The sequence below is a fragment of the Pelodiscus sinensis genome, chromosome 4, assembly GCF_052426305.1.
Source record: "Pelodiscus sinensis isolate ZL-2025 chromosome 4, ASM5242630v1, whole genome shotgun sequence".
Lineage (NCBI taxonomy): Eukaryota > Metazoa > Chordata > Testudines > Trionychidae > Pelodiscus > Pelodiscus sinensis.
Genome location: NC_143055.1, coordinates 5,052,032 through 5,071,703, shown reverse-complemented (window position 1 = coordinate 5,071,703; position 19,672 = coordinate 5,052,032). Strand labels below are relative to the sequence as shown.

Sequence of the window (19,672 nt, the reverse complement as noted above, 5' to 3'; positions counted from 1 at the left end):
GGCCAGCACAGATTGGAAGAACAGATTGATGCTGGCATGTCAGGAGTGGTGAAAGTTGAAAGAAGCAGTATGTGATGTCTACCAGCTACACAGGAGAGGTTTGAAGACTCCTTGGGTGACAATACAGCCAGTTTCCCTTTTTCATTATTGCGCTCAGCGCTACACAAAAACACAGCGCAGGAAAAACAGGTGCCTGTCCCAAGGAACTTACCTTCGCATGCTGGCCGTGGACGATACTGCTCAGGCACAGGGTGCTGCTGTAGAAGTGTTTAATTAGGGCATGAGAGCTGGAAATGCTCTTTCACAAATTAAAGAACTGCCACATTCCTTCTACCCTCATGTTTGATGTAGGTCCAGAGAAGAGCAGCAAACATGATGAAAGGGCTAGAAAAACGTGACCTATCATGGAAGACTGAAAGAACTGGATTTATTTAGTCTGGAAAAGAGAAGACTGATAGGAGACATAACAGCATTCAGGTAGGTTGTAACAAGGACGAGGGAGAAAAATTGTTCTCCTTAACCTCTTGAGTTTAGGACAAGAAGCAATGGGCTTAAACTGCAGCAAGGGAGGTTTAGGTTGGACATTAGGAAAAACTTCCTACCTGTCAGGCTGGTTAAACACTGGAATAAATTGCCCAGGGAGGTTGTGAAATCTCCATCACTGGAGATATTTAAGAGTAGGCTAGACAGACATCTATCAGGGATGGTCTAGATGGTGCTTGGTCCTGCCGTGAGGGCAGGGGACTGGACTCAATGACGTCTCGAGGTCCCTTCCAGTTCTAGCATTCTATGATTTTAGACTTTATCTTACTGAAATGGCCCAGCTCTTCCTCTTGGTGTGGTAAAACCTATCGAACTATAATGACAAACTAGTAGACTCACTTCCCCCCCAAACAACCTACTTACTAAGTTTAGCAAAACACGCCCATCCAACACACAGAGAAGGTCTGTTATTGAGCAGCACAATAAACCCAGGTCTCCAAAGTCCCAGGCTCGTGCCCTTAATGCTGAACCTTTTCCCTTGTAAAAGAAAGAGTCTGCACATGTGTCCGTGGAAACAGAGCTCTAGGTTGTGAGCTCTGGCTGCCCCAAACCAGAGAGAAGCTATTTTCTCTTGCCACAGAGGGCAATGTACGAGGCAGTGGGTTTCAAAGTGGAGATGCAAAAAGTCAGAGAAAAGGTAACCATGTAACCGCTGCAAATTGTAGCGGCTGCACACCCTGCGAGCTTCTTTCTACTGCAGAGCCTGTAGAGAGGATGGCAGCCCCTGCCAGCCTCACTCCCGGGGAGCCAGTGTGTAACCTGGAGGAGGGGGGCCTGGATTTGGGTTCCACAGGGCTGGAGCAGCGCCCTGCCCAGAGCAGGCCCCAACGGTTAACCAGAACCGATAAGCATCACCAGTTTAGGATGCTGCTTACTGGTTAGCCGGTGAACCTTTCACATCCCTAGTTCAAACTAAAGCACAGCGGATTTTGATTAAATCTTAGGAACAACTTCCTTCCTGTAAGAATAGGAAGACAGTGGAACAGATGCCCAGGGAGGTGGTGGAAGCTCCTTCACGGAAGGTTTTCAAGAGGAGGCTGGTGAGCCATCTGTCTTGGATGGGTTAGACACAACATATTCTGCACCTCGGCAGGGGGTTAGACTACATGACCTTTGCAGTGCCTTCTGACTCTATGGCTCTGTGATTGTAGGTCGAGTGTTTTCCTGTATGCGTGCAGGAAACCAAACACATCGTTGGGGGCCCAGGCAATATACATGGAAAAGAAGCGCCTGTGTATTTCTCGTGCGCCCAGCCCTGCCGCGTCTTGGCACGGAGAGAACAAAGAGACAGCCGTTCCTCTCACCTTTTTGTCCTTACATTGTTTTTCATTCCACCACTCTCAAGATACCTCACCCGAGATCTTCACCCCTGGAGTACGCAAGTGTCACTGAAGGAAATGGAAGGAGCCGCAGCATGAGAGAAATGCGAGCGTTTGAAATGTGTCGTCCTGCGTCCCGGGAGAGAGACACTCTTCCTCCATCCAATGCGTCCCTGTGTGTGTTGGCTGCGCACCCGCGCTGGCATGTCGCTTGTGGCTTCTCGCTCCTCCGCTTTTCCTAATGCAGTTTTGGCAACTTGTTGTTTTGAAACGGCTTCATTTCTTCCCCATTAGTCTCAGTGAAGTGAAAAGAGACTCGCCAGTATAATGGGCATGGGTTTATTACTGTGCTCTTCCTTCAATCATGTGAGCAGCAGGAAGAGCCGCTCCTGCTGTCCCAGGCACAGCAGAGGATAGTGAATCTATTGGAAGGTAAACAGCATCCCTTTTGGAGAATAACAACTTTCCTTTGCAGTGTTGATGAAGAGTGAAGAGGTCCATTTGCAGTAACTGGACTCTCCCCCTCTCCCATCCCCTATTACATGCATTTGCTCAGAACGCTGTATACTGGGTCTCCTATTGCTTCCTTTTCCGAGGGATGTGCTCTCATGGTCTGAGGACAGAACTTGGGCCCATCTCTCTCCTGCAATTTAATCCCTGCTAGAACCCCCAGGTCCCGTCTATACTAGGATGAGAACAAAACCCGGAAACAAGGCCTAAAATCAGTTCCACCAAAACAAGACCCCTGCTGGGCCAGCCATCCCACTTCCAATGCCTGTGGCCAGACAGCCTGCCTCCATATCATCCATCTTATTTGCCTCTCTGAAGCACAGGGCAGAGAAGGAGCAATAATATCAGCACAGTCTATGCTGGCTCATCTGATCCTGAGAAGCTGAAACACAGATATGTGGATAGAGAGCAGCTAAGTCGATAAGCTGGCCTCGAGGCTGCGGCTGGCACCTATGTTGATTCGAACACACAGTCCCAGGAAGAGGAATTTCCCACTGAGAAAACAATGTCCAGTACTTCAAAATTTAATCATCTCAAATCTCTCTTACAAGTGTAAATTAAGTTCACAACTTCCTTGTAAGAACTGGTCTCACAGCAGACAGACCAGCATCAATTGGCATTACAGATAAGAAAGAGAAAATACGTGACCCAATGGGTATATAAGATGGGCCCAGCACACACTCACTTGGAGTGTCATTCTACCCTCTACCTGCTGGTCGGGTTAGGTGTTTGACCTCCCGAGGTTCTATGGGGACGCCCACCTCGTATTTTCGTCTTTCCTAGGAATTGAGGGACCGGCCCTGGCCTGACATGCTGGAGTCGAGAGGCACAGAAGGGGGTAAAAATGGTACCTGGATGTGGTCCTCTGTCTTAAGTGTACACATAGAAAGAGTAAGCTGTTACTTGGTACCATTATTTCTATTTTTCTATCTTTATCTTCTTTGTAACCATTTTTAAGACCTATATTTTGCTAATAGTTAAGAAATAGAACAATAGCCATTGCAACCATATGATTTATAAGCTTCCTCAATAAACCTGTAACTGTTTAAGCTTTAACCTGCCTCCTTCAGTTGCTGTAACAGAACCAAGCACAATTTAAAAGAACTTCAGCCGGTCATAAAGGGACAGACATAGGGAGAGCTTGGGCGTTTGGATCTGTGTCACTCCCAGGTGACAAGATCTGTTGGGGCACCTTTTCAGCCTTTCCTAGGCTGCCCTCTGCGAAGGAACCCCCTGTGTTCTAGCAGCTAAAATCTAAGGTGTAATAAGCTCTTCCTATATAACGGGGCGTCTGTTGGCCTGCTGGCCACCCTCTGCGATGGGACCCCGGTCCTAGCAGTAAAGGCACGGACGTTAAACCTTTTCTCGGAAACATACACACACACACTGCCCTGACCGTCGGCTGACAATGCCCCATGAGTGAACCTTCCCTTGAAGGCAGAAGGGGCCCCAACAACCGTCCGGCACCTTCCCCCCGTCAGAGCAGGTGTAGGTTCCTTGATGGGGAAAAGGGCGAAGACTGAGCCGGCTTGAGAGAGAAATGGGTAGGCTGGGAGTAAACCAGGTTGTTCTGGTGTCTTTCACATGCGCACACACTCAGCTTCATTAACTTCCATAGGAAGGTCTCACCATGATGGGTTTATGTCCCCTGCAGAGAATCACTGGCTGGCAGGAGGTCCTGGTTGTAGTGGAACCATGCTGTGTATGGGCCCAGCTGCCTATGTACCCCTGCGGAACTCCCAGGGTAGTGAAAGGGGCGCACGTTGGCTGGGGCACATCCCCACCCCAGTGGAACAATAGGGTGCCATACCGCCCCGTCTGCGGAATCCGTCCAGTGGGGATGTTGCGAAAATTAGTTAGTTAATTATTATAAAGTGCTCTTACGGGGTAAACTGTTATTTAAGGGCTGTGAATTTTGTTCCCCCTGATTCTGCCCTTGCTTACACTAGTTTACACCATTGTAACTCTGTGGACTTCAGTGGAGTTACTCTCGGTTCACACTGGTGTAACTGAGTGGGGAATCGGGCACTTAATTTGCAGTCATGCAATTCAGGCAGACGCTGGGCAGGTTTTCCCGCATGGCCCTGCCAACAGCATGTCAGCTATTCAAGGCCTTGGGTCTCTCAGTGAGCACCGACTCCTAGATAGCCTGGGTTGTTTGAAGGCTTGTGACTGACAATTGGCCGGCACATAGCACACATCTGTGTGGCAAGGAGGAACTTGTGGCAGAGTCTCCGAGTCTGCCTACAGCGGCGTGTGCAGTGGCGCTCAAAATAGCTGTCTAGATGTTCAAGTTCAGGATGGAACCCGGGCTCTGAAACTTGCCTCCTCCCTAGACATCCAAGTGCCAGCCCGGCCCCCGTTGCCTGCGATGCCATCTGCCTCGTGCTGCAGCGTGAGCCCAACTCTTTAGATCTGGCTCCGAGGCTCGCTGGCACTGGGGCTTCTGGCTTGCCACTCCCGGTGCCGGCGGAATGCCTCACATAAGAAGGGCGGGAGATTGCCACCGGAGTGGCGCAGCTCTTTTGCTGATTCATCTGGGTGGCAGTGCAAAGTAGAGATGTTCCTGGCTCACTCGGACCGTGTATGCCATATTGCCACCAACAGCGCGGCCTCCACCACCCCTGGGCCAGCCCTCGGGGAGCTGCCCCCATCCCCTACCCTGAGCCCAGGGCCGGTCCAGCAGCCCTGCGCGCCGCCCCCTACAATGGGGTGTCCCGGGTGGTAGTCTGGTCAGCCCGTAACTTGGGCCTGAGCCCTCCTCACACCTCCCAGCTCCCTGCCGTGAGCCTCCCACCCTCTGCTCTGACTCCTGCACCCCTGCATGCCTCTGGTCTCCTTCCCCAAGCCCCTCCTCCCCCTCCACACCTGACTCCTGCACCCCCCCATGTCCCTAGCCCCCTACCTTGAGCATCCCCAAGCCCCTGATGTGTCTCATGCACCTCCTCCCCCCCCCCAATCTGAGCAAACTGGGTAAATCTGATAGACCTCTCTAGGGCGAGGGGAATTGGAAGCAGACACACTGGTGCTTCTGGGAGGGAATTGTGACTTGGGGAGGTGCAGAGGGTTTGGGTGGTGACCTGGGGCAGGGAGTTGGGGTGTGAGTGCGGGTGCCGGAGACAGGCTCTGGCCAGGAGGCACTTACCTAGGCAGCTCCCAATGAGTAGCCCAGCTGGACTCCCTGCCTGCTTGCAGCCCCGGGCCACTCAAAGTGGCATGTGCGTCTAGGCGCCGTGTGCCCCTTGCAGGGGGAGAGACTTCACACACTGCCCCTACCCCCAGCACTCGGGCCAGTGGGAGCTGTGATGATTGTAATGGGGTAGGGGGCAGCACGTGAAGTCTCCCCCCTACCCTCAAGGAGCACACGGTACCTAGAGGTACATGGTCCCAACGACCAGCTGCTTTGGGCGCCCTGGGGCCGTGGCAGGCAGGAAGTGTGCCTGAGGGTTCCAGCAGGCTGTGGGCCAGATCCAAAGACGTGGTGGGCCAGATCCAGCCCTCAGGCCATGTTTTGCCTGCCCCTGGTGTAGATCTTCCCTAGTGTGCACTACATGTTCCCTACTGCACTCTAATATGATACACTGGGGAACTTTTAGTTCATGCCAAAAGGGTCTACACGGGCCAGTTAGCATCCAACACATTAGTGCACGTTAGAAATCAATCCCCATAGTCCACGTTACTCCCCCTCTCCCAGGCAAGTAAGCCCTGGGAGACAGGTACTACTATATGTGTAAGTAGAACTGCCCCTGCCTTTCTAAGGTGGGCTTTGATGCATAGGAAAGTAACTGAAAACATACAGCTCTCTAGTTACCAGTGCTCCATTGGCTAGTCGGATGAACTGGTCAAACTTTATAGGCCTTTTCCTTGTCTCTCTTTTTGATTTAAGGCCCAAAAAAACATGCAGAAGCTCAGTAAACCAATTGTACCAAAATAGAGGTTGTGACAAAATACGCCCTTTTACTCACACTATTGTAATAATCTTTGTGAGTTATGCTTTGTAAGGTACCATTTCGAAACCTATAATTTGATGGTCATTATTGTCCAAGTAAGAGATGTGGTGATGTTGTATGTGGCTTTATAAGATTCCTCTGTTCAGACGTTATTAACACATGTTCCAAGCCCATGGCCCTGCCCCGGGAGAACATAAGAACATAAGAACGGCCGTACTGGGTCAGACCAAAGGTCCTTCTAGCCCAGTATCCTGTCTGCCGACAGTGGCCAGCACCAGGTGCCCCAGGACAGGTTTGTCCTAAACACAAGTTTGTGTGCTTGCCTTTTGGCGTTTTAGTAGTACACAGTGTCATCAAGTAGGAAGGGAATGTAAATGGAAAGTCTAACAAGTAGGGGAAAAACCCAGCAGGGAATATTCTTCCACATAGATTCTCTGGTTCTCAAATAGAAATGTTTTTCGAGAGGGTGACTGAAACTATAAAAAAGGAGGGACAAATCCCCCAAGACACTCCTCTCTCTCTTTATCCGTCACATTCACTATACATGAGAAGACAAAAAGAAATAGCTACAGAACGGCCACATTTAGCCCAGTGCTAAGGTCCATTTAGCCCAGTGTCCTGTTTTCCAACAATGGCCAATGCCAGGTGCCTCAGAGGGAGTGAGCAGAACAGGGAATCATCAAGTGACCCCTCCTCTGTCACCCATTCCCAGCTTCTGGCAGACAGAGGCTAGGGCACCATTCCTACCCCTCCTGGCTAAGAGCCATTGATAGACCTAACCTCCGTGAATGTATCCAGTTCTTTCTTGAGCCCTGTTAAAGTCCTGGTCTTCACTACATCCTCTGGCAAGGAGTTCCACAGGTTGTGCACTGAGCTGAGTGAAGAAAAACTTCCTTTTGTTTGTTTTAAACCTGCTCTGTGTTAATTTCATTTGGTTTCCTAGTTCTTGTATTATAGGAAGAAGTAAATAACTCTTTTTTATTCACTTTCTGCACACCAGTCATGATTTTTTAGGACTTTAACAGGGTTCAAAAAAGAGCTAGATAGATTCATCAATGGCTATTAGCCAGGATGGGTAGGAATGGTGTCCCTAGCCTCTGTTTGTCTGGAGGTGGGTGACAGGGGAGGGATCACATGAGGATTACCTGTTGTGTCCCCTCCCTCTGGGGCATCTGGCATTGGCCACTGTCGGCAGACAGGACCCTGGGCGGGCTGGACCTTTGGTCTGACCCAGTATAGCTGTTCTTAAGTTCTTATTTTTTAGATCTCTGTCATATCCCTTCCTCCCCTCCCCCCGTGGTCTCTTTTCCAAGCTGAAGAGTCCCAGTCTTATTTCTCTCTCTTCATATGACAGTCATTCCATGCCCCTAATCATGTTTGTTGCCCTTTTCTGAACTTTTCCCAATGCTAGTACTTTGGGGAAGGGTCTAGACCTGAAGAGTTTGGTCAGTAATCTTGCTGGAAGCAGATGAAGAGAAATTCTGCTTGAATCTAATATAGTTTGTTAAATTAGGCATGAGTAAGCATTTGATCTTTATTTTTCTTGTAACCATTTTTAACTTTGACATGTTACTTATACTCGCTTAATCTCTCTCTCTGTCGTTAATAATCGTGTTTTGCTGTTCAATCCAGTGTTTCAGCTGAACCGTCGGGCAGACTGTTTAATAAGCTGTCATTTTGCTCCCTTAAAGGAACAATGGACATAATATATTTGTACTGGCCAGGAGGAAGCTGGGCAATACAGGACAGACATTTCCGGGGGAGGTTCCAGGAATGGGAACGAGTTCGAATCACCCAGCTGCTTAACCAAGACTTGTGAGAGCCAGGGTGTAGCTGGTAGGCTACAGTTACACTCAGACACTCAGGGTGTGGCTTTCCTGCTGGTAGGCTGTTTGTGAGTGGCTCACGTTGGAACCACCACAGCCAGGCATTGTAAGGCACCAAATGTTGCAGGGCGGGGCGGCACAGCCTCCGGATCCCCCTCCCCCGGCCCGGATTGTGCCCTGCTATGTCACAGATGCCCCTTGAAAATTGAACTCCATCCTTGAGAGCTGCTGACATCCATTGACCATGCCAATAACTAAGGCTTTCGTTCTGCGCCACCTTCCATGTGAGGGCGTCTAGAACAGCTTTATAAAAGTTCATCAGCAGGTCTCAAAGGCCCATTTTATAAATGGATAACTCAAGGCCCAAATGTTCAAACTTGGTGCTTTGACAATTAAACCTAGATCTACAAATCTAGTTCGGTGCCTAACTCCCATTGACTTCAGTGGGAGCTAGACAGCTAAATACCTTAGGAGTCTGAAAATCCCAGCCTAAGTAAAATGCAGGACAAATACTGTCATTCATGTTAAAATTCGACACTTGCCAACAAGGACTTAACAAGAATTTGAACTATCTCACCCATTACCAAGACAGTTTCCCCAATTATCACCTGTAATACCATTAACTCACAAACATCCCACTCTCCCTACCTTTAATATCATCAATTCACAGACACTTACCTTCCTTCCTCCCCCTCCCCCCCCCCCGCATCCCCCTTCTGTTCTGCAATGTGATTTGTCCTTTTCATATTTGTTCATTTTTTTAATTGTATCCTTTGGTATATATGGTTGTGACTACTTTCTTCCACTATTTGATCTGAGGAAGTGGGTCTGGCCCACGAAAGCTCATCATCTAATAAACCATCTTGTTAGTCTTTAAAGTGCTACATTGTCCTGCATTTTGCTTCAACTACCCCAGACTAACACGGCTACATTTCTAGCACTAGCCTAAGTAAGTGAGTAATAGAGATGTAGCCATGTTAGTCTGGTCTTGCTGAAACAAAAGACAGGCACGCAGCTACCATGAATGTCTTTGTAATGCAGTGGGTCTTTCGCTCTGGCAACCCACATAGAGGTAGGCTAGTATCTCAAGTTGGGCACCCACCATTTCAAACCTGCTTTGAATGTTTGAGCCATAGTGACTCTGTGGCAGACCTGGGATTGACTCTCAGAATCTTATTCTAACCAATTGACAATACTGCTGTCCTGTTTCATTTGTGAATGCATGTCCTAGCACTCAACACAAGTGCTGAGTATTATTAATACTTGAGGCAAACAGTTAGCACGTCCTTGATGTCTGCTTGAAATATTCCTCAAAGAACTTTCAAAGCAAAGCAGGCAGCCCCCTAGCAGGGACAATATTTCTCCTGCAGGGAGTTAAACAGGTTTGTTTTTTTTAAGGGATTGGGGGAAAGAACAATGCCAGGAGATGCTCTGGTGCATAAAGCAACCCCTGATGTATGACTCATTGCAGTCGCTATACTGAAACACTCAGAATTCCGTGTGCGATAGATAATCCAAGCTGTGCTTTAGTAAATCTTTTCCAGGCCCCGAAGTGAGAAACAACTGGAACTTCCTGACTTGGGTGCAAACTCCAGACTGCAATCTCGTTAACACTGACGTTTTGTGGGGGCAGGCAGGATCTTGCAAAAGGGTGAGAAAAATCTCCCAGACAGAGTAAGAAAGAGGCTAGCCGGGTTCCAAATGAGACTTCTGTGTCATTGTCCAAAAAAAGCAGAGGTAATTACTTACAAGCCACTCACGCCTTCCTAGTGATTCACTCTTAAGCATTGTCTAGAATAGGGAATTTTTTGCAGAAATTAGGGTTGCCAGATGGTTTCAACAAAAATACCGGGCACACTTGACATTACATCACAATCGACATTCCATCTGATTTAGAAAATACCGGACAGTTCTATTTTCTCCATTTGTTTCCCGAACAGAAGGCTCCAATACTGGACTGTCCGGTTCAAAACCGGACACCTGGAAACCCCTAGCAGAGATTTGTCACTTGTCAATTCCAGTGTAAATGGGCTGCTTGCAGCATTTTAAGCACTGTGTTCTCTGAGCCTACTTAGGGTGGGTCTTTCTGGACACAGGTCTTATGCAGACTAGCTCATTCCTGTTGGTCTCCATGTTTCTAACTCCAGTTTGAGCAACAGTGAGAAATGTTTACCACTGGGTAGACCAGGCTTCAGCATGCAAACAGAATCCGCTCTCAGGTCCATGGGCTCTACATGGGAGTGGAGAGATTTTGCTGGGGGTAGGGGCAGCATGCAGAGCCTCTCCTTCCCCCGGCATCTGGAGCAGAGAGCCACAGGAAGCAGTCAGCCATTTTGAGCAGCCTATGGCTGTGGCAGGCTGGGAGCCTGCCTCAGAGTCCTGCACGGCTGCTGGCTGGGAGCCATGTAGGTAAGCACTTCCCAGGACATTCTGCCTCTGGCACCCAGCCTGTCCCTCCGCTCAACTCACCATCCAAACCCTCTGCACCCTCCCTCCCTTCCTCCCCCACATCACAGCCCCCTCCTGCATCCCTCCAGAATCCTCTCCTGCACCCATTCCCCCTCCCGAACCCTGCCCCGCCAAGCCTCTGCCCCATATCACAACCCCCTCCTTCTTGCAAACTTTCTCTTAGATCCCACACCCTCTCCTGCACCTGAGTCCCCTAGCCTGAGCTCCCTTCTGCACCCTTCAGTGGCGAAGCAGAGAAATGCAGCTCCTGACCCTGTGGCTGCACTTCCTGCAGGCGAGACCCAACCTATTGCTCTGCGTCTCCCACCGCTGCTGGTGACTACGGCCAAAGTCGGGCCCTTACTGTGTGTGCCAGGCCCTCCCACCAGTCTCCCTAGATGCCCAGGGACTCTGGCCCCGCCAGCTGGACTCTGGCCCCTCCTGCAGTGTTTGTGGGGCGTATGCCCCACATGCGTCGCTCCTGCATGGGGTGATTGGGATTGAGGTGGAGCTGGTTGAAATGGTGATGTCATCTGGGACTTTCTCTCTGGCCCAGTCTGGTCAGGTATGTCGAGGATGAGGATGCCAAAAGCCTGGGGTCCCAGGAGGTGGTGTGCAGGGCAGCTGTGATGCTAAAGCTTGCTCCAGTAGCCAATTTTTCTCCTTTAAAGTCTCTTACATTAAGGTCCCACAAAGGGGATGGTGGGTGGAATAGCCCAACCTCTCCTTATTTTATCCACCAAGTTGGCCTAGTTTCTGACACATGATTTGCTGATTTTTCCCCTCCTTTTATTTATCAAGAATTATTTTTACACAGACCATGAGTTATCTTAGTAGGCCTTTATGTTTGGACTAAGTTTATGTATTTTGTCTCCTTTCAGACCTTTGCCCATCAGCACTGGTGATTGTAGGTTATTGTGACATTTTGTGAACTTTGATGTCCTTTTTATAGTTGGACTCACCATGAGGGCAATTGGGTAGGCCCAATTATTACAACAAACCCCAACTGAGAAAAGCTCCTGTTCACCACTTCCCTGGATTACTTGGGTTTCTATCTCCTCACTGTGCTCTGGGTCTGTCATGCCTGTGACGTGGACCGCCCCAAATTTCGCATAATCCTAGTAGAAACTCCTGAGGAGATCTTAACTTCACACGTTCTTGTTCTTTACACAACTCTCCGGTGCCTCCATAACAAAGTCGTAAGGTCCCCGCAGATGAAAAAGTGCTGAAGTTGTCATCAACTAGAGAGCTATAGACTGTCATCTTGGAGCAATTGCAAATGGCCCCTGGAGCTGACTCATTCACTGTGATGAAGCATGTGTCTGTGAAACATGCAGGAGGCAGACTTGTCATCCTAAGAAGTTGTAATGGCCACAGGATTGTCTTCCACTTACCATTGGGTTGCTGCCCAGCAAGTGAAGTCTATTAACATGGTTCGGTTTCCTTTGGTTTTGTTTTTTTACTTGTTTCTTTTGTGTAAATCCAAATATGAGCAGATATGCTACTAATACCAAAACTGGAGGGGTAGCAAACTCTTGGAGGCAGGGTGGATTTGATTAAAATTGAATTGATTTAAATCACTAGTCAGGAAGACTCAATTTAATTATAGTTTTCTACATAAAAGTACATTCTTGTTGGTTGTCAGATTCTTCACAACTCAGAGATAGATGTAGGTTTCATTTTTAGAAGGTACACACTGTATGTTTTTCAACAGTGATTTATTTTGAAAACTTTTCAGATTAGTTTTACAGCTATATCAGAAAATTAATGACTGTTTGGTTATTTCAATCACCAAAGGTAATTGAAGCAGATATTTATGAGGTGAACGGGAGATAAACTATCTCCAATTCAACAGGTTAATCGTTAATACTCGGAGGGTTTTCTTGCTATGCTGTAATAGGAGGAGAACATCACCAGACAGACATTTAAATTGTTTTATTTAACTAAAACAACAATTTTATGTAGTCTGGTTTTTTTTTCAACAGCAAATACATATCTAAACAAAAGAAGCGTATGAATTTTTGAATTTAATTAAACATTCAAGTTTTCTAAAATCAAGTTTGTTAAAATAGTTTTTAACTAAAATAGTTAAATGAAATATTTTAAAAAACAAAAGTTAAATTGACTATGTCAGCCAGGCCAACATGCATACTTAAATACTGGCTTCTATTCATTGAACTGTTTGAAAAATTAACCTAAATAATCTATACAGAAGCCTCTAGAACCCCATAAGATTAGATCCCTAATCCACGAATTATTGGAACTCATTTACAGAACTTTTCTTGAACATTCCATGAATTAGAATTTATAATCTCTATTCCATGATGAGATATCTTTGAGCTATGATGTATTTTAATTAAAACTATCTTTACATAGTTTTTCCTCAAAAAAGCATTTTATCAAAAAACCTGATTTAAATTTTTAAAAATCTGATTTTGATTTTTTTTAAAATCATTGATTTTTTTTTAAATCCACCTTGCTTGGCTGGAACACAAACGATAAAGTGGCTAGTGTGACAGGCATGGCAATTTCCTCCGATATTCTGGGTAAAGCTGACGGGAGTAAGTTTAAGTTGTTTGGAAGTATATTGTATTTAAAAATGCAAATAGTTATGTGTTATTTTGGGTTTGCATAGAATGTCTCTAGGGGGCAGTCATGACTAATGTAAACTCTGGGTGTTAAGAGCTTCAGAGAATCAACTGAAATAACCAGAAGACAAGAATGAACTTTTAAAGTTAAGTGGGTTTCCCAGGCAATCTCTAGGGGGAAACGGATGCAAGTGTAAACTCACTCATCTCTGCAAGAATTCAGTTTTTAGAAGCTTCACTCTGAGGAGGCAGTCTTTAGCTGCTCCTCGCCTGTTGCATGAGGACAAACTTATAACTACAGAAGAGTCCCTGGGTGGGGTTTGAAGGACTGATCCCTGCCTGACCTCTTGGAGTTTTCTATTGTTCTAATATGTTTTCTCTGTAATGCTTTCCCTTAAGAATAGATGTGCTTGCTTAGAAAATGTGGTGCGGTAACTGTGGGCAGTTATTCTCTTTGTATCCTCGGTGGAGAAAGCAAAGCAGGCTTGCGAAGGCAGTCTGACTCGCAGCAGAGCTCTCCGTGTAAGCAGGGAACTGTATAGCTTGAAAAAAAAACTCTAGTCAGGAGGGAGGTACGGGCGTTCGCTCAAGGGAGGTGACAGCCGAGGATTCTGGGAGCCCAGAGTGGGTGACCTTACCGAGCCATGCAGGGGAAATGCAGGTGGGCTTGCCCTGAATGGTGACAACTAGTATATACTTCTGTGTTATTAATGCACAGTAACTCCTGTGCGAAATAGGAACACCCATGGTAGGAGACCACCCAAAAGTAGCCCCTTATTTAGTAACCGTGGGCTGACGAGCATAAGTCTGGGATAACTCTCCTTACTTTAGTGCAGATGTTTTGGATTCACAGTCGTGCAAATGAGATCAGAATTTGGCCTCCCCCCATCTCTAACATGGCCAGAGAATGTGTGAATGGAATCCCTAGCTAAAACAGAGACCTGCTGTCAGCAGCCAGCCACTGATTGGCAAAACCAACTACTCACAGTGTTGAATATATTGGAAAATTTTTGTAGACTTGCTGCAAACAGAAGATGAATTAGAGGATAAAAAAATTGAAGATGAGCTGGCAGGATCTTTAGGTGACTCATCAGGTGCATCTTATAAAGGCTCTTTCTGGGAAGAAGTGGATAATCCTGTGTCCTTACAATATTTGCTCTGCAGCAAGGAGATGCAGAAGCATTGGGACCCGTTAGTGAAATTAGAGACCTTGACCCAAGTGCCTCGTGGAACCCACTCAGAAACATCCTTCCGCCTCAAGAACTCTCTTTTTCACTAGTGCATTTGAAAACCGAGCTGAACGGGGAAGCGAAAGGCTGTTCTCCGCACCCATGTCTAAGATCATGCCAGAAAATACATTGACTTTGCTGCACAATGCATTTAGAAGAGGTGGAAACACACAGTACAGGCAACCCCTGCATTTACGACCTAATTGGTTCCTGGAGAACCGTTGTAAGTCAAGCCCTTTTTTCCCATAGGCGCAATGTTATAATGGCAGTTCCGTTCCTGAAAACCCATTTCATACCCTAAAATACCAAAAATGACTCTGGAAATGGAGGAAAACTAAACTAAATAGTTCAACTAATGCACAAAAATAACTAAAAAGTGAAGATGAATGTGGCGGAGATGCGTGCAGGTCAAGCAGCAGCTGCAGACTGGTGAGTCTGACTGACCTTGTGCCTTTCCTGTTTTGGGATGACGTGTGGAGTCTGCGTGGTACACCGTCGTAAATACGAGCTGCAGATGTAAAGGTGGGGGGGATTTAGGCGCTATCTTGCATGAAGAAAGGGTTGTAAATGCAGGGGGTTGTAAGTCGGGGGTCGCCTGTAGAATTTCTCTTTAATGGAAGGTGGTTTTGTTTAATATTCTGAAGGTCAGTTGATGACTTTTATACCTTTCTACACATGCTACATTAAAGGAGCCGCACAGTCCAGTGCATAGGATGCTTGCCTAGCGATTGATGCCTGCAGGGAGGACCGCCTAGAGCCGTGATGTCCAACCAGTTCTGAAGCAGTAGCCATGTTAGCAAACTAGCCGCATTATTCTGGCAATGTAAAGCCAACTAGCCACACTCAACTGGCCAAATAGACACATGTGGCTAGTGGCTAGAGTGTTGAACACCATGGAGCTAGAGGAACAGGGAGGAGGCACCCCATTAGCAAATAACATTTTAGCAGCAGCGTGGGGGAGCCTTCCGAGTGCTGCCATGAGTTACTTACGGATGCTAGCTTGGGATTTGAATTGATCTTGGTTTAATTCCCTTATTTGCCACATGCTCTCTGTGTGATGTTGGGCAAATCACTTATTTTGTGCCTCAGTTTCCCCTCTGTATAATGGGGATAGTAGCACAGTCCTTCACAGTGCGGTAGTGAAGATTAATACACTAAAAAGTCTGAGAGGCTCAAAAACCGCAGTAACTCAACTGACATCAATAGTTATTCAAGATTTATACCTTTGTCAGTGAGATTGGAAACTGGGTGTAGATAATACTTGGTAGTAGGGCTTGCTGATAATTATAGGCCATGCTTCCTCACCTGGAGATAGTATCTTACCCCATCAATATTCCCACTGAAAAATACTCCTCGACAGTTTTGATCCCATAACAAGTCAACACAAATTTTTGCAATGATTTGAATGGGAGCAGGTGAGAAAGGGTGGCAAAATCCTATAGTTCGGATTAAAAAAATTCCAACCCACAAATGTCTAAACCAGTGGTCCCCAACCTCTTGTGGCTGCCTGGCTGGGCAGGGGTGGGGACGCACATGCACCGCGCACCCGGGTGGGGGCCATGTATGTGCCCGGGGCCCGGGACACAAGAATGCTTCAGGCCAACCCTGGTTACCAGATGGGCGCACACAAACACCCCAGCGGGCTCCATGGCACCTGCGGGCACCGTGTCAGGGACCACTGGTCTACACCACACAAGGCAAGTCCTGTTGGATATCCTTTTCTCTGTCTGACTCTCATCCTCCCCCACCCATTCCTTCAATTACTGGCTATACTGGATTGTAAGCTGTTTGAGACAGGGGCTGTCTTTCAACATCCCCACACCAGGGCCTCATTTTGATTTGGGCCTTGGTATGCCACTTCATTATACATAGTAATAAAAATATGTGTATTCTGAATATTCAGGACACTTTCCTTTTTAGCGCGCGTTCTTCAGTGAAGAAGATTTTCCTTGCACCTTTCTTTGTGGAAAACTGAAAAATGGGCCAGTCATCCTATTGAGGCTAATAGGTAGTTTGCATTTGAATGCATGTTTACAGATGCATCACTACAGTGTTTAGTGTGGAATGCCCTCCACAGACCACTGATTTCAGTGGGAGTGGGAGCACATTCACGGTATTATCATGCTAATCATATGCTCAGATGTGTACACAAGAGTAAAGAGGGCAGCATGCCTCCTCTGAGAAGCTCACAGTACAAGGTCTGTCATCTTCCTTTCCAGGTGGTGTCAAGCGCCCGTTTGTCAGGGTGGTTAAACACTGGAATAAATTGCCCAGGGGGGTTGTGGAATCTCTATTACTGGAGATATGAAAGAGCAGGTTGGACAGACGCCTGTCAGGGATGGTCTAGATGGTGCTTGGCCCGGCCGTGAGGGCAGGGGACTGGACTTGATACCCTCTCAAGGTCCCTTCCAGTTGTAGTGTTCTAGGATTGATTTCAGTAGAACTATTGACTATGATAAGGTGCTATCCATGTGGATAAAGGTGGCAGAATAGCGCCCTATAAAACCGATTATATCAGGGTGGGCAATAAGACGGTGGTGATTCATCCTGGTGGGCCACTGCTGTAGCTCTCGTTGGCCAGGAACGGCGATCTGCAGCCAAATGGGAACTGCAGCTGTGGAGTGGCAGGAAAATACAGCAGCTGCCAGCCAGGGGTTAACCCTGTCCAACCCTGCTGGCTTGCAGGCCAGTTATTGCCCACTGCTGGGCTCTGTGACATCGAGAGGAAGGTTCATCCTCACAGTGATTCTCCCTGTTCCTTTAATGTAACAGATCAGAGGATAAATGTTTCAGGAGTTGTCTGAAACGGGTTCTCAAAGCTTGTGAGGTCTTGTGTGCTGATTTTTTTTAAAAAATTAATATGTTCTTTTATTTTTCTAGCTTTGGGGAGCTCAAAAAATAAAGCAGGTAAAGCATTTAAAATATTTTATCCTCCTTTAAAATACTGTGATTCCCTTCTGTTTTTCCTGAATGGGATTTTTTTTTCTCTGTCTTGGTTTTCCAGAGATGTTTTTGTTTGGCAAGATCAAACAGCATGTGTAAATAACTTTTTCCCATGCAGGAATCATGATTTTATTTTATGTCATGTCATGTCATGTCATGTCACCTATCTATCTTAGGGTACGTCTAGACTACATGCCTCTGTCGGCAGAGGCATGTAGATTAGGCTACCCGACACAGTAAAATGAAGCGGATTTAAATAATCGCCGCTTCATTTAAATTTACACGGCTGCCGTGCTGAGCCGACAAACAGCTGATCAGCTGTTTGTCGGCTCAGCGCGATAGTCTGGACGCACGGGTGGCGACATCAAAGGTATTTGTCGACCACCCAGGTAAACCTCATCCCAGGAGGCTTACCTGGGTAGTCGACAAATACCTTTGATGGCGACACCCGCGCGTCCAGACTATCGCGCTGAGCCGACAAACAGCTCATCAGCTGTTTGTCGGCTCAGCGCGGCAGCCATGTAAATTTAAATGAAGCGGCGATTATTTAAATCGCCGCTTCATTTTCCTATGCCTGGTAGCCTAATCTACATGCCTCTGGCGACAGAGGCATGTAGTCTAGACGTACCCTTAGAGTTTTCTTGATCTCCACATTCCCATGGAATGTTTGACAGTTCTTCCATAACAATAAAAACAGTCACATCTTTCCCCTGGACAGTCCCAAATTACTAGCAAACTGATTCTCACTGCTTTTACACCAGTTTCACACTGATGCATCCTCGCTGACTTCATATGGAGATTTGGTCTTTATCTGGGTACGATGAGAGAAACCAAAAGGGACTTTTATGGATGGCAGTAGAATGGAGTATGTTGATGGTCTCAGTCCAATTCTTAATGAACTACTGCAGTTGACTCCTTTATAGATGATCTCCATCGTGAGGCCAAGAACTGGACGGACATGAATGCTGAAATTCTCCTAATGTAATGCAGTGAACCATTATGGAGAATTCTGTGTTTCAGTAGCACAAGATGAGTTTGCAATCATGTTTTCAGCTGGCAACATGATGGTCAGTCTCTGGAGGATTTATTTCCATGCAAATGTCCATGCTTGTCTTCACCTGGTTTACAATCTGGCATATGTATACATGCGAACGGAGGGTGCTTACATCATTGATACAGATTATTGAAAGAATCTTCCCACTTAATCCTAGGAAAATGCATCCATAGATTTTCTGGGTGTGAGGGCTGTGGATAGAAGCCATCATGTATACATTCAGGAAGAGTTAAATAAAACCTGTCATTTCAGAAAGCATGCTTTTGATTGTATAATCACCGGGATTTCTGAACAACTCAATTTACTGCAGGAGAGCGGAGTAACACTTCTGAAATAATTTTAATTTAAAATCTGTCCTGAACATTTGCTTAGAACGGATTTTTTTTTCTTTTTGCATTCAGAAACTTTACTGTGTCAACTTCAAACCTACACACAGGACAAGAGAGCTACATTGCACTGACTTAGGTTGCTGCTTCCTATCTAGTCCACTTGATAATGAGCTATTGCTATCTAATAGATGTTAGTGCCCTGCGCACAGTGAATTTACTTGAAGTGGCCAGATTACAAACTCACCAACAAAATTGGCCTCGTTGTTAGCAGTCTTGGTAGAGACACCAAGGACTGGGTGAGCCATAGAGACTGAATTCTCCTCTTGTCCCTGAGGTAGCACCTCCCAGGCCGGGCTGTCCTGAGGGGAGCACGGAGCCTGGAGCAACCTCCACGCCAGAGGCCCAGGCATGGAACTCTGGGCAACCCATCCTGCCCCTTCCCCAAGCTTCACCCCTGCTCCATTCCTGCCCCCAAGCAACGTGACCCAGGGGATTACCCGGGGCCTGTGGTGGCAGGGGCCAGAGCGGTACCACAGCCTGCTCCTTCCGGCCCGCCGCCCTCCTGGCTAGCTGTGCCCTGCTTCTCACAGTGGGCTGGGAAGGGACACCAGGGAGCAAACTGCTGGTGCTGCTCCAGCTCCTGCTGCCACAGTGAGTGCGTGGGGGGAGGAGAGGGTGATCCCTGCTGCCGCGCCAGGTTCCAGGTAATCCCCTAGGTCCTGTCCATGGGACACTTGGGGCAGCACAGGGCTTGGGGCGACCTCCCTGATCTGTTCTATGGCCAGGACGGCTCTGTTCCCAGGCCAGAGTCAAGGCACAGTGTGGGCTGTTCTTTGCGGACGTTGCTGCTGCTCATTAATGTACCGTTGCTGTACGTCTGTCTCTAGTGTTGTCAGTCTGTCGCTTTTCACTAGCCCTCAGTCATACTAAGAA

The 19,672-nt window shown here is 47.2% G+C and overlaps 1 protein-coding gene across 2 annotated transcripts in view; it reads left to right on the top strand.

Annotated features, from left to right (window-relative positions):
* The window catches only part of SFXN5 (sideroflexin 5), a 199,691-nt gene that overhangs the window by 49,438 nt on the left and 130,581 nt on the right, over window positions 1–19,672 (top strand). For both annotated transcript variants that reach the window (XM_075931041.2, XM_075931042.2), the window contains one exon: window positions 17,294–17,320. In XM_075931041.2, the coding sequence (XP_075787156.1) occupies window positions 17,294–17,320 (27 nt within the window). The remainder of the gene's footprint in view (window positions 1–17,293; window positions 17,321–19,672) is intronic.